The sequence below is a fragment of the Triturus cristatus genome, chromosome 1_2, assembly GCF_964204655.1.
Source record: "Triturus cristatus chromosome 1_2, aTriCri1.1, whole genome shotgun sequence".
Lineage (NCBI taxonomy): Eukaryota > Metazoa > Chordata > Amphibia > Caudata > Salamandridae > Triturus > Triturus cristatus.
In genome coordinates, this window is record NC_140580.1 from 973,950,456 (window position 1) to 973,965,687 (window position 15,232).

Consider the following 15,232-nt stretch of genomic DNA (forward strand, 5'->3'; position numbering starts at 1 on the left):
TCACCCTCTGGATGTAAAACACCTGCTTCAAACTCAACACCGACAAAATGAGGTACTCATCTTCCGCAGCAACACATCACCGTGGAATGACTTCTAGTGGCCTGCAGAACTGGGACCCTCACCAACACCCACGGAGAATGCCAGGAATCTCTGCATCATACTGGACAGCAATTTCACCAAGAAAAACCAGATCAGAGCAGTATCTCCAGCCTGCTTCCTCTGGCAACACTCTCTACATAGGAATCACCTCACACCTGCTAAAGAGACTACAAACCATTCAGAACTCGGCTGCCAGACTCGTCCTTGATCTCCCCAGACGGGCCCACATCACCCCACATATCAGGAAACTCCACTTGCTCCCCGTCCACAAGAGGTGCCAATTAAAGATGCTAACCCACACCTACAAGGCCCTGCACAATCAGGGACCATCCTACATCAACCAACCTCATTCGCCGGAGCAAGAGCGGCAAATGCTGTTTCTCCTATCTGGCTGGCAAGACCTGGAACAGCCTCCTCCTCCACCTACAGACCTCCCCCTCCCTGCAAGAATTCAGGATCTGAAGACCTCGCTGTTTGACTAACTCTGCCCAGCAGCGGAAACCACCAGTGCCTGGATACCCTCACGGATGATAAGCAGAGCTCTACAAATCCCTTTGATTGATTGACCACCAGCCTAATTGGGGTACCCATAATTGGGACCTGGCAGCAGCAGTAGATCTGGTGGTATTATGCTTTGCCAGGGACAATCCCTTCCGCCTATAACACCCATAAACTATTTGGATATTTTCTGAATACACAATTTGTATTTTGAAGGCTACTTGTTTTGGCAACAAGGCCCCGGTTCTGAATTCATGGATTCATTCTGGTCTCTGCACAAACAGGAGTTTGGACAGTGATCAAAGTTCAGTGTTCGTGACCGTACCCACCCAGTTTTCTCAGAAGAGATTTTGCTAGATAAAACATGGAAAGTTGCGCATTTGTGTTATATATGTCAATCCAAGGTGGGGATCTTGGAATAAAAGGTATTTACACTCCCTGTAAATACCCCACAGTGTGGAATCTTTAATTACTGGGTGCCGGAAACCCGTCCTCCTCTTCTGCCCTACTCTGAATCCGTGCCTAAACATGGGTGAAGACAAACACCGGTAAATAGGTGAATACCTCCAAATTTAGGACATTGAGGGAATTTTATATTTTCCTAGTGGTCACCCATTGACTCTTCTCGTGCCCTTGGATTGCATAACATCTGACATAATAGATTTTCCGTGGCACTCAGTTAAATCTGGGTGCATACATCTGTCAGTGTGATTTCTGAATGGGGATCACGAAATACAAACAACAGTACTATTTTTTTCAAACATAAGTTGAACTTGGATGCACAGGATGTTTAGAATCAGGCCCTCGGGTTCCGGTATACGGAGCTCTTGCTATCAAGTCCTAAATTTGAGTATGTTGTGTTATCAGCACTTGTGTAGTGCACTTTTGCTATTTGTATTGTGCTTTCATAGTCTGGCCGCTCATTCCATCATGTGTCTCATTAGTCTTGTGAGGTTACCTTTGTTTAATAGAGATTTGTTTGTTAAATGTCTAGTTAGATAAAGGTTCGGTTAATGTCGGGTAAATTGAATTCAATCTGATATATATGTTTGCTGTGTATTATTTGCATAGATTGCTGTGCTGAAGGACTTAGCAATTTATTTTGATTATCTGGGTGGGTCACTGTGTATTGCTGCCCCGGGCAGACTATTTCCAAGATGGGCATCTCTAGCTTTGATGCTGTGCGCTTGATTCTGAGGTATGATTAAACGGTAAACTACCTTCACCCCGCATCCGTGACCCCGCATGCTGTCACAACGCGGTCGTAACAACGACCGCGTTGTGACAACGCATACCATTACTCCGCAAGTCGTTACGACGACTTGTGGAGGGGGAAGAAGGCGTTGGATTTAAAATCCAACACCTTCCCTACAGTCCGCACAGACTGGAGTTGGAATAGTAAATTTTACTATTCCAACATCCAGTGCCCCCCCCTCCACAAGTCGTTGTAACGACTTGCGGGGTAATGGTATGCGTTGTCACAACGCGGTCGTTGTTACGACCGCGATGTGACAGCATGAGGGATAATAGTATGCGGAGTGAAGAGGCATATTCGACTAAACTAATGTATCTGAATTATTATAAGAAGTATGTAGGTGTGGTGAGGAGAGAGCGCTTTGGTGCTGAATTGTGCCTTTGAGGATATTGTGAGGTCTGTCTAGCGTATTATGTTGGAGTAATGGGAATTAAATGTACAATTGGAAATGTGCAACTGGAAATATGTTGTGTTCTCTATATTTGTTTTTTAGTATATAACACGGTTTATTGATTTTGAGGAAAACATGGTTAAGAACTATAACAGAGTAGAGCAGGCATTATTATACAGCTTAGCATCATGCTCAAGAAAACAGGTAGGCGAATCAGATACAGTAATCTTGCTTAGACCCTGCAGTAGAATAATTTTTAGACACATACCCCATATTTTAATATTTTTGGGGGCATCCCCTGGATTTACATGCATGTTCCTCTGCCATGGCACAGCAATCATGCCGTGTACCCAGTCCTGTACATGGGTAGCCCAGGCAGAGTGCCAATGGTGGGCTAGATCATGTTTAGCGACCATAATTCCCATTGTCATTGGGGTTCTGGTAGCCCACAAACCTCTCCGTTCATCCCTTTGTCCCAAAAGAGCGATCCTGGGATCATCTATTACCCCTAAGCCTACCACCGCTGTTAAGAATCAAATGAATACAGGACCAGTATCCCTGTATGATTGGACAAGTCCACACTATGAAAAAAGGTGTGTAACTCCATTCTACATCTAAGGCAGTTGGGGTCAAGGCCCTGTTTCATTTTGCTGAGCCTAGACAGGCTGTAATATTCTCTGTGTAAGTATTTCAACTGGATGAGACACAATCGCCTAGTAATTGCCAATATCCACGGTTCCATTTTTGCCTCAGCCCAATCCACAATCTCTAAAGGGCCAACATTTTGCACTCACCTGCCTCTCAATGCCACCAGAGGGTTGGGGGTATTATCTACCAGTATGATGTAAAGTCTGGAAATGCCCCTGCTCTCTGTAGTGGGCAGTGTGATTTGCGCCTCTAGTTGATTGATTTTTGTAAGGGAGCATCTGTGTGCCTTCAGCTATGGCATAATTGTAAATATCGATAAAATTGTGTGTGATGCATATTAGCACATTGTACATCCCCACCAAATACAGAGAGGGTCGGAAATGTTCTCCCTTCCAAACACCCTCAAGCCTGGAGATGCTGATAAGGCCCCATGCTTGTGAACCAGCCAACTTTACTGTATGTTCCAGCCAAGTGCAGTTTCAGCTGTCAGGATTGATGCCAGCAGGCCAGGGTTGTCTTCGTCGTCACAGGATAATCTAATTGTGAGTACCCTACAGTAAGTGCAGACAGCCATGTGACCCTGTGCACTCCAGCGCCGATGCCTAGGTAGGATCTTCTCGGTCTGAGAATAGATAATCATTCACAGGGATAACTTGGCAAGTAATGTAATTGGGCATCTGCTGGCCCCAAACCCCCTTCGTATGGTGGCAAAACACTTCTTGTGTGCTATTCGGGATTGATTGCCGTCACAAAAGAATCTCAGCATTTCCGATTGTAACTTTTGAAAGAAGGACAGTGGTATTTCTTCTGGGTAGTTATTCTGGATTGTTTTGTTGACCATGCTTTATTGTGTCTGATGATAGAGGAATGTGACATATATCAGATCTTTGTTGCTTGCACATGGCAAGATATATCTACTGTGTATTGATTGGGTGGTTTTGTGGTCTGTCTAGGATTTGGGTGATTTTTGTTTGTTAGTGACCGTAAATCTAAGCATGTGGTGTCTGACAGGAGCTCAGCGGAGTGTGTGGCTGACTGTGGGACAAAAGCGCATAGTACAAAATAATGATCCTTTGAAATTCTTAAAGCATAGTCTGAGAACACATTACGTTCATGAGATTAATTTAAGTCCTGAAAAAAAAATTGCATTTTGAAAAGCAACACCAAGGTATGGAAGGTAATAGGCGGTTTGGGTGGGAACAGATTGTTGTATGTTTGATGGCCACATAGAGATAGATATATAACAGTCCTCTCACATGTTGTGCCTTGATTCTGATGTGTTTTTTTATGATGCATTTGCATGACGTGTGCTGTCTAATGTTACGATGTGTGTGTTTACATTCTTTTTGTGAAAACATTTGGACGCAGCTTGTTCTGTGTCTATTGTGTTTCTTGTGGGGATAATGTTTTATGCATACCTTCCTAATGTGCACGTGCAACATAAACTGGCAGTTTCCAAATTCAGAAGCTCCTTTCAAGGGCTAGTCTTAATGTCTACTGTATTCTGCAGTCTCCTTTGCCTAAAACCTTTCTCCGTTTTCCTTGCATGCTCACCAGGCGACTTGTTTCTCTGAGTACTCCAGCTAGTGTCTCAATCAGTCAACACACCATAGTAATATGTCCGTTTCATTAATGTGTCAGGTCATGGACTTGGTCTTGGACTGATCTCAACAAGCAGCAAGTGGGATTCTGGCAATCCTGCCAGCAACCTGTCTACTGTTGCCATCCTGCCAGTGTCAGACGACGTGCCCATCACTGCCTTTACTTTGGAGCTCAGGCATGCCCTCAACGCTGTTGGTAAGAACTCTGCCTGATTCTATGTGCAGTTTGTCACTGAAAAGCTAAACTGGGAAGTGCTTCATTCAGATGCAGTTATTTATTGAATATAATTCGTATGGTGCCAGTAGTCTGGGTTACGGCGACTGCTGAAGCAAACTTGCAATGATGTGTAATGTTGTTTGCTGCTGTCTCCACACAGAAATATCGAGGATAATGAAGTGAGTAACAGTCTGCGAATAACACAGTGCCTGTGGTTTGAAACAATTTGTTGCAGTGTGCCACTATGGAAGCTACTGGCTGTGCCTGTTGGATATATTTTGCTTCCTCCCCTACTGTTTGACTCTATTATTAGTACTATTAGTAGTAGTAGTTTTATTGTTATGTTATTATTATTATTGTTGTTGTAGTTATTGTTATTATTATTACCATACCATTTGACACCTCTATTAAAGACAGTAAGTGGCACAGAACCCATAATGGCGGGTACAGTCCTTCTGCTCCAATATTCCAAAGCATATGTTTCGCCCTCTTTATTTTAGAACATTCTACCCCCAGTTGGTCTCTTGGGTTACAATGGTTATTAAAGGCACTCACTCTTGTTAGTGAATAACTTGGGTAGGGGGGGCCTTTACCAACTATAATTGCCCTTGGCAGCCTCTATAACGCTTAATATTTATTGTTAATGATGACGATGATAATGATGCTAATAACAAAAACTTGTTTTATATGGCACTATTTATCTTAGTTTTGACTAGCTGTAACAGGTGTTACAGTTACCCAGTTAAAATTTGATTGCAGGAGTAGTTTACGAATTTATGACCTGCAGGTGACATTGAATGGCACCAGCGAGTACTTAAAACTGTAACTGAGTGTGCTGGCTTGAGTAGCTTGGCCTTTTTTAATGGTGGATTTTTTATTTTCGTGTTAGAGTTACATCATAATACTTTCAAAAGAGACCATATAAAACTTTATTTTACAGCTCTAGCAAAACTATTTGTTAATTTTTCCATGGACCTCACTTATCCATCACTTATCTTGACTTAATCAGACAATGGTTGGGACCCTTTGGTCGGAGAAACAACTCCCTTCTCTTCAGCCAAGGACCGGTTTGTGTCAGACCCATTTACCCATTGTTTGAGACAGTGGACATTCACATCTGGAATTAACGATAAGCATTTTTTGCACCGTCATGCCATTGAATATTGGGTACATTGTTCCATCTCCTAGGGTATAATTCCATTGCATTACAACAGGTGCATTGCTTTCAGCACCTGGTTGGGTACTTGTTGAATGTAGAAACCAGCTTGAAAAGGCAGCTACCTCCAATGACAGCAACACATTCCGCATGATAATCAAATAATCTAGAGAAGTATTCAACTTCACGTTAATATTTGCAAGGTATTCTTTTTTAAGAAAACCATTTTGAGTGTGTTGGAAAATGTCCCTCTGTGCAGGGTCACCCCCCAACCTTTTGCCTTACTCCTCCACTTTTTCTGACCTTTTTGTTGGCCGTAGGATTCTGAGCACTTTACCACTGTTGAATTGCTTGTGCTCTCTCCTCTAAACATGGTAATATTGTCTCATACCCTACTGGCAGATTTAATTTACTTATAAGTCCCTAGTAAAGTGCACTACATGTGCCCTGGGCTTGTAAATTAAAAGATACTAGTGAGCCTGCAGCCCTGATTGTGCCACCCACTTAAGTAGCCCTTTAACCATGGCTGAGGCCGGCCATTACACAACCTGTGTGTGCAGTATACTGCCATTTCGACCTGGCAAAATCAATCTTTTGCAAGGCCCAAACTTTCCCTTTTATATACATATATCATCCTTAAGGTAGGCCGTGGACAGCCCAGAGGGTAGGGTGCAATGTATTGAAAAGGGAGGACACATTCTTTCAAGTTTTACATGTTCTGGTAGTGAAAAACTCTCAAATTCGTTTTTCACTACTGCAAGGCCTTTCTCTCCCGTAGGATAACATTGGGATTGCCTTATTCCATTGTCTAAGTGTAATTCTCAATTGCGAAGAGATAGACTTTCCAAGTTTGGTGTCTCTGGAATCCTAATTTAAAATCCTAACTAACGGTGAAGTCTGATTTTAAATTACAATTCTGAAAATTCCACTTTTAGAAAGTTGGGGTTTTCTTACTTTAGCCATTTGGTGCCTGCTGCCTTTCCCTGACCACCTGTCTGTGAAGGGTGACAGCTGGGCTTTGTGTATTCCCCCTAGACAGTCACACACAATGGAAGCTCAGGTGTGACTTGATGAGCCATCCTGGCAGGATGGGAGGGAGGAGCTGGACCCTGCCTCACACCTGAATAGGCTGTGTCCTGTCCCCACACAAAGAGCTGCATACCACTCCTCTCCCAGCAGAAAGGTAGGACCTCTGTGCACTTCAAAGACCACTATTTGGACTTGTGAAGACTGCCAGGAAGAAGACTGCTGTGTTGCGAAAGGGCTGTTGTTTTGCTGGACTTCTGCCTTGCTGTTCTGCCCTGCTACCTGCTGTTCCCCTGCCTGGGTGAGAAAGACTGGACCTGCATCACTTGAACCCAGCTTGACTCCAAGGGCTAGTTGGCTGGCCTCCTGATTTGAAGTCTCGGGGTCATAAGAGACTTACAACCACCCTGCTTCTGCACCTGGACTCTGCCATCAATGAGTCTGCACTGCCAAGTGGCACCATCCTAGTCCTCCACCCTTGGAAGTGGGCCTATGGTGCTGGTTCCAGAGGAACCAACGCATTGCTGCTTCGGTGTGGATAAAAACGATGCATCGCCTCCTCTGTGTGGATTGGAACCAGCGCATCGCCTCTGCTGCGTGAATCGGCACGACGCTTGGCCTTTGGAACCTCCACTGTACAATGCACTTCCCCATCACAAGGTCCTCGAATCCCTGTCGACAGCAGCCTCGGTGACAATGCCAAAGCCTCCAAATAGCAGCTCAGTTCTCATTGGAGCCAATGCATTCCCACTGCTGCGCAGATCAAGACCAGCGCATCAGCACCGCTGCGTGGATCAACACTGATGCCTCGACTCTACCATGCGTCCTCGACGTAGACGTACCCAAGATTAAGGCACTTTTGTTCAGCGGGTCTCACTGGTCCCTGTATCTGACCTGCACTCCATCGCGGTGGGCCCAAACCTTTGACTTTTTTTGTGGTCCGACGTGACCAGATTTCCAGATTAGCACTTTTTGCTTCTAGGTGCTATTTTTACCTACAAAGTTTCAAATTCAGTATCTCAAGGTCTACATAATGGATTTTTGATGTTTTGTTCTTTTTTTCTAACATGGTGTGGAATGAAATTTTGCCTAGCTGTAGTACAGGTAAGTTTCAGTTCTATTAAGGACACAAAGGCAAGGTTATGCCTTCTTCCTTTGTTGTATTACAAAAGCAGCCATTTTTTAAACCGCAAACTACTTTTCCCATGAACAGCATAGAATAGCAAAAGCTCAAAACGTAAGTCCATCTTCTCTCTTCGCAGCCCTCTGCAACTTGGTCCTACTACTCTGTTCACTCCTCCTCTTTCTTCGTGCGAACAGCTCCAGAACAAACTTCACGCATCCTGTTTGGAATCATGGTTCCTGCAAAAAAAAAAGCATCATTAGAATTCCACTTCTAATCTGAGTGACACAAGGGGAATCAACAAAGAGAGCATTGACACACAAAGCATATGCACATGTACAATTCAACAATGATAGATCATTCTCTATAACCACTAAATCATGTTACTTACACCAGAACGGGGGAGGGTCCGCGTCCTTAGTGGTCACCGGCCGGGATAATCCTTGCCTTTGTGTCCTTAACAGAATTGAAACTTACTTGTACTATAGCTAGGCAAATTTTAATTCTATGTCAGGACCAGAGGCTCAGATTATGCCAGTTTAAAACGTATCCACAACCAATTGCACTACTTCCAGCACCGGCTTAAAATAAAACCTCTTAAAGGTTGAGTCTGAGTCGGCAGCGTGCATCAGATCTACTGAATGTTCTTCAAGGAAAACGCCTTTGAGGCCATGGCCCTTCTAGCTGAGTGGACACCAAATACCTTTGTATCAATCCCTGCCTGCTGCATAACCTTGCGCACCCATCGTGCTATGGTAGGACAAGGAACCGCCTTTAACAGCTTCTGTAATGCAATACACAGTTGGGGCCGACTTGCTCAGTCAATTCCACAAACGCTTGGAGGCACTGTACCACACACAGCTTGGGGGATTCCCGGAAGGCCGGGTATGAGATTATCCTAGGATTGCACTTGGTCCGTCTGCTGACTATAAATGAAACCCCATCCAGGGAGAGCACTCTGACTGAGATGTCCAGGGCCCTTACGTCTGACACCCGCCGGCAAGAAACCAGGCACAAAAGCATCGCCAATTCAGCTGAAATCTCCTTGTGAGACAAAATCCTATTCGGTTTCCAGGATAGGAAAAAGTTTAACACCAGATTCACATCCCACAGTGCAGAGTAACGTGGCTCCAGCGGAAGGCATAGACTAATCCCCCTGAGAAGCCTGCAGACCAACTGGTGTTCCCCCACAAGAGCTCCATTAATGGGGGAGTGGCCCGCAGAGATTGCCGATCGTAATGTATTGACAGACGCCTAGCCTTCTTGTGCGAGTCCCACCAAGAAATTGAGGATATGGACTACACCCGCGCCCACAGGATCGACACTCCGTCGCACACACCAACAGCGCCCTCTGTACCAACCAGATCATTACCTCTTGGTCGTGCTGTTCGCCCATGCTCTGGAAAGGAGTGACTCTGCATGTCCCGAAAAGCCTATGATCAACCAATGTCGCCTGAGATCCGCCAGGCCATCATCCGCAATGTCCCTTCCATCACCAGGCGAAAAGGACTGAGATCTGGATTCAGCAGGATGTGAGGAAAGTGGGGGAGTCGGATTGGAGAATCCCAAGAAAATTCTAGAACAACCGGAAACCACACTTGGGATCTCCAAAGAGAGGTAATCAACACAATCTCCGCCTGCTGACGGCGTACCTGGGCGGAGACCCGCGTGATCATGGAGAACGGAAGGAATGCGCAACCCTGTTCTCGCGCCAGCCCTGGAGGAATGCATCCGTCGCCTCCGCCTGAGGATCTGGCCCCCAACTGATAAATCTCGGCAACTGATGATCCAGACGTGACGCAAATAGACTGAAAAAGGACCCCACTTTTCCGACAGCTGGGAGAAGACCTGTGGGTCCAGTTTTACACACTGGAGTCCAAGAGGTGGCGAGAGTGCTAGTCTGCCATCTCGTTTGACCGACTCGGAAGATACTCCGTTGTGACTGATACTTGGTTTGTTAGGCAAAAGTTCCAAAAATCTTTGGCCAGGTTCGCCAAGGCGCGGGATCTGGTAACGTCTAAGTGGTTGATGTACCTGACTATGGAAATATTGACCATTTTGAGAAGCATGCAAGACTGCACCCTGTCTTTGGTCCAACACTGCACCACATATGATCCCATCTGGAGCTTCAGGCAATTTATGTGCAAGGATTTTTCTGTTTTTTCTGAAAGAGGCCATAGTTATAGATTCCTTACCTTAGAATTACCCCCAGGCGTCAGGCTGGATCCGGAGAATCTTTTTCGTAGCAGTACCCCTGCTCGTCGATAGGTGGCATCAATCGACTCCGCGTTAGGCGTCGTGGTCGCCGCGCTGATGTCGCAGTGTCTACTTAGACGCCGCCCCTGCACGCTGATGTCAGTTATTCCTTTTCCGTCCCAGCCAGGGCAGATCCGGAGAGAGTGTGCTTCTAGTCACTTTTTGACTAACTCTTTTTCAACTTTTGTAGACCTCTTTTTTGAGTATTGCGACTCCTGGTGCAAGAGGGATGTCCAGTCGTCGGCCCAGTTTCAAGCCTTGCGACTCCTGTCACAAGTTGATGTCGGTCACCGATCCGCACCTCGTTTGGCTTTGGTGCCTGGAGCACGACCACGACCCTAAGTTTTGCTCGCACTGCCGTTCGGGGTCCCAGTCGAGGGAAGGTCGCGGGACCGGTCGCGGAGCCATCACCATTCGTCATCAAAGTCTGCGCACTCATCGGGTAAGTTGAAGCACAAGAAGAAGGCGAAGAAGCATCGTCGCTCTTCGCCCTCTTCTCGTCCATCGGTCAACGCGACGTGGGACCCAAAGCATCGCCGCTCTCCGGCTCTATCCTGGGAGCCCGCTGGCACGCCTCCGTGATTTCCTCCCTTTCCAGAAAGAGCGTCCCCAGCCCAGCTTTGTGCATTTTACCAAGCCCTCCACTCCATCTTTGGGCCGCCCGACTCTGCCATTGCGCCTTCGGGCCCCACGGACTCGAATAGGGGCTCTAGGCCTTCAATGCCGGCGGCTCTGGCCTCGGCGCCGCAGGGCCCCCATGGATCCAGGCCTGGATCCGGATTGGTGCTGGTCGACCACACGGTACCTTCCCCGTGCCGATTCCAGTGGCATCGCCCCAGACGCCTCTGTCCCCCCCCACCCCCCCCCCGCCGACTTGGACACGGCGCCGGACCGACGTCAGTACCAGCACCAGAGGGCACTTTTGTTCCACTGTTCATCCCTGGCGTTCCCTACTGTCCTGAGTGGCAGCCAGTGGAGGGTGAGGAGGACTGGAAGGGGTCTATTGACCCTCTTGCAGACCAACTTGAAGAGCCAGACTGGAGTTGAGTGATGCCAGTGGTCTGGATACCTCCCCAGACCTTGGTATTCTTTCTCCCCCTATCGTGGCTACGGAGGAGGGAGCCTACTACAATGTGGTGTTGTGTAGGGCGGCTGAGGCCCTGGGCCTAGAGCTTCCTACGGTGGCTGTCGGGACTAACCTCCTGCCTGAGGTACTTCAGCCGGCAGCAGCTTCTTCGGAGCCCCTGCTGCCTTTTAATGAGGCCCTCATTGACATCCTTCTGGGCACTTGGTCCAAGCCCAGCACAGAGGATCCTGTGGACAATATGATTGCCCGACGCCACCGACCGGCCTTGGGCATCCCGATTTTCCTCTCCCAACACCCCACCCCTAGGAGCTTGGTGTCCAAGCCTCAACCTCAAAAGGCGTATTCCATACAGCTCCCCCAGATAAGGAATCCAAGAAACTGGAACATCTTGGGAAGACGCTGTTTTCTTCCACCAGCTTAGAACTGTGGTCCGTGGACACCGCATGTCTCTTGGGTCGTTACACTCACACTGTGTGGGACATGGTTGCCCAAGTGCTGCCACATTGGCTGGAGGAGGCCCGAGCCGTGCTCACCCCCGCTGTTGCAGAGGGTCGAGATGCAGCGAAGTTCACCATCCAATGTGAGCTGGATACCGCCAACTCGCTAGGTAGAACGATTTCAACATCCGTGGCCCTGAGGCGCCTCGCCTGGCTGAGGTCCACTGGCTTCTCTGGGGATGTCCAATCAAATCTTTTGGACATGCCTTTTGATGGCTGTCGTCTGTTTGGCGACAAGGTGGCCAACGCGCTCCAGCGTTTCAAGGATTCTAGGGCTACGGCCAAATCCTTGGGCCTCGCTGCCACCTCTCGCCCCATGCAGTCTGCCTTTCGCCCCTTTCTTGGCTACAGAAGGGGTACCCCACCACATTCCCACAGGCCTGCGCAAGCTACCCAGCCTTTGCGCGGCTGGGGACGTGAAACCCAGCATTGTGGGTCTGGGGGGGCCAGTGGGCGGGCCAGTCCTCCAATGCCCCCCTGCAGCAGCCTCAAAGCCTTCCTGGTCCAAACTTTCAGGGCCAGCAGTTGCCAGTGGGCGGCAGGATCCGCCATCACCTCCCCCACTGGCGCAACATCACGTCGTACAGGTGGATTTTTCTAATAGTCTGAAGGGGATACTCCCTCCCCTTCGAGACTACCCCTCGCATCATGCTACCTACATTTCATCACATGTTGGAGGGTCATTTGGCCCTTCGCCATCAGGAAGTTATGGCTCTCTTGGCCAAGGGAGCTAACAAACGTGTCCCCGTGCCAGAAGTAGGTCATGGTTGCTACTCCCACTACTTCCTGGTACCAAAGAAGGACAAAGGCCTGCATCCTATCTTAGACCTCAGGGACGTTTACCGCTTCCTCCGGAAGAAGTTCAAGATGTTAACCTTGGCTCAGGTCTTGTCTGCCCTCGACCCTGGAGACTAGATGGTAGCGTTGGACTTGCAGGACTCTCACTTTCACATCCCCGTCCTGCCTGCCCACTGTGTTACCTGCGGTTCACGGTAGGCCACAAGCATTTTCAGTTTACCGTTTTCCCCTTTGGCCTTACCAGCGCACCTCGGGTGTTCGCAAAAGTGATAGAAGTGGTCGCGGGGTGATCTGTACAGATCAGGGGTTCCAGTCTTGCCCCATCTCGATGACTAGATGTTGAAGGCGGGCTCGCTCCAGGCTGTCATCTCCCACCCACAGACTGTGGCGGACCTCCTGCGTTCGTTGGGTTTCACTAACAACATGCCGAAGTCGCACCTGCTTCCCTCTCAGAAGCTCGTTTTCATCAGAGTGGTTCTGGACACAGCACAGTTTCGGGTCTATCCCGCATATTCGGGCTATGATGCCGATGTTTCAGCCTCTATCCTGGATTTCGGTGAGAATTACCCTGAGGCTGCTGGGCCGCATGGCCTCCTGCATCCTGCTAGTGGATCATGCCAGATGGCATATGCGGGCTCTGCAGTGGGACCTGAAGTTCCAGTGGGTGCAGCATCAGGGGAATCTTTCCGATGTCGTTCAGCTCTCAGAGGGAACTGCAAGTCCGTTGCAGTGGTGGCTCACGAACTAGAAGTGGGTTAGCAGCAGAGCCCTCTCCCTTCCCCAACCAGAGTTCACAGTAGTGACGGATGCGTCACTTCCGGGATGGGGCGGCCACATGGGGGAGGCGGAGATCAGAGGCCTCTGGTCTCCGGCGGAGTCCAGGCTCCACATCAACCTCCTGGAGCTCCAGACGATTTGTCTTTCACTGAAGGCATTCCCTCCCTCTGTCCAAGGAAGAATAGTGCAGGTGTTCACGGACAACACCACCGCCATGTGGTACTGTAACAAACTGGGCAGGGTGGGGTCGTGGACCCTATGTCAAGAGGCTCTTCACCTTTGAACGTGGATGGAACATCAGGGCATGTCCCTGGTGGTTCAACACCTGTCAGGTTTCCTGAATGCCAAGGCGGACGAACTCATGATGGATCATGAATGGTGTCATGGAGGAGGAGGGGCTTCCACCAGGGCAAATCCTTATGCACCGCTCATTAGTGGCAACTTTGACCGCTATATAGGGGGACATGTCCACAGAGCCAAAGCAACATCTTACCATACAGTATCTCCATGTTCTGGGACGAGGTAGGCATCTGGTCCGCTGGTTTGCAGCGTCTCTACGCACACATGCAGCGATCACATTAGAACCACTCTGACACAAATGGGAGACTGATCTAGGGAGGCCATTAGAAGACAGGGAATGGGAACGGGTATTGAAGGGACCAGTGTGCATCCCCAGGAATATGAGGCTCCGACAGATTCAGTTGTTTATCATACACAGGGCATACCTTACGCCGGAGGCTATCAACAGGTACTTCCACCGAGTAGATGCAGTGTGTCCCAGATGCATGGGTGGGGCTTGTCCACATGCTATGGAGCTGCCATAGGATATACACTTATTGGAGCATGATCAGCGAGCTGCTACATATAAGTACCGGTCGTAGCTTGCCCTTTGAATTGGAGGTATATCTACTGTGAGAAGTTGGCCTGATGTATGATGTCACTAGTTATAGTGTACACCTTATATCAGTCCAAATACCCTTATGGTGATTGGTTGTAAAGTCAACCTTATAGACCAGCTATCCTAGTGGTAGCATGGACAAGAGCAGTCTTAGGCTAAACTCTGAATGGCATGTGAAGCCAGCTGTGATACCATATATAATCCCTTGAATACCAAATGAAAGGACACCACAACAGATATATATATAAAATAAAGTGTATTTATTCTAAGCAAACCCTCAGCACTCTTTATGAGTTTAGAGGTAAGTACAACACAGTCTTATTAATGCATACAGTAAGTCACACAGGTAAGTAATACAGTTAGGCCCTAGGGGCCACGCAAACCATATACTAAATAAGTGGTATAAGAACCACTGTCACGGAAATAGAATAGGCCTAGGCCTAGGGAATCGCTGGGGCTACACTACACTAGCGTTAGTTAGGAAGTGGGAGGCCCACGGGATTCGTGTGCAGAGTGGAAACACTCACGCGTAATGCGTAAAAGTCAATAGCAATGTTATAGTTTAGAAATAGATAGATTTAGGACACTTCCGGAGTAGCTAGGAAGTGGAGACTTGAAAACTAGACACTAGGATAGTCACTATCCTGATGAGCACCGGAGTACCCAAGTTACCTAGCCCACAGGCTGCGGGTGCATAGGGGTGAAGATGCGTCGTTTTCGTCGTCGACTCCTATGGATGCCTGAAGAAAGATGCTGACAGGCAGTCAGTGAAGAGTGTCCGGTGGATCCCAAGGCTGGGATCAAGAAGAGAAGAAACCTGCAAGCAGAAGGGACAGAGTCAAGGTCACTAGCCAGTGACCACGTGGAACCAGGAAGGAACCAGGCGATGTCGTGAAGAGTTGCAG

General features: G+C 48.2%; 1 protein-coding gene across 2 annotated transcripts in view; it reads left to right on the forward strand.

Annotated features, from left to right (window-relative positions):
• The window catches only part of PNPLA7 (patatin like domain 7, lysophospholipase), a 1,876,659-nt gene that overhangs the window by 929,545 nt on the left and 931,882 nt on the right, over positions 1–15,232 (forward strand). For both annotated transcript variants that reach the window (XM_085610534.1, XM_085610541.1), the window contains exon 22: positions 4,533–4,688. In XM_085610534.1, coding sequence (XP_085466660.1) covers positions 4,533–4,688 — 156 coding nt within the window. The remainder of the gene's footprint in view (positions 1–4,532; positions 4,689–15,232) is intronic.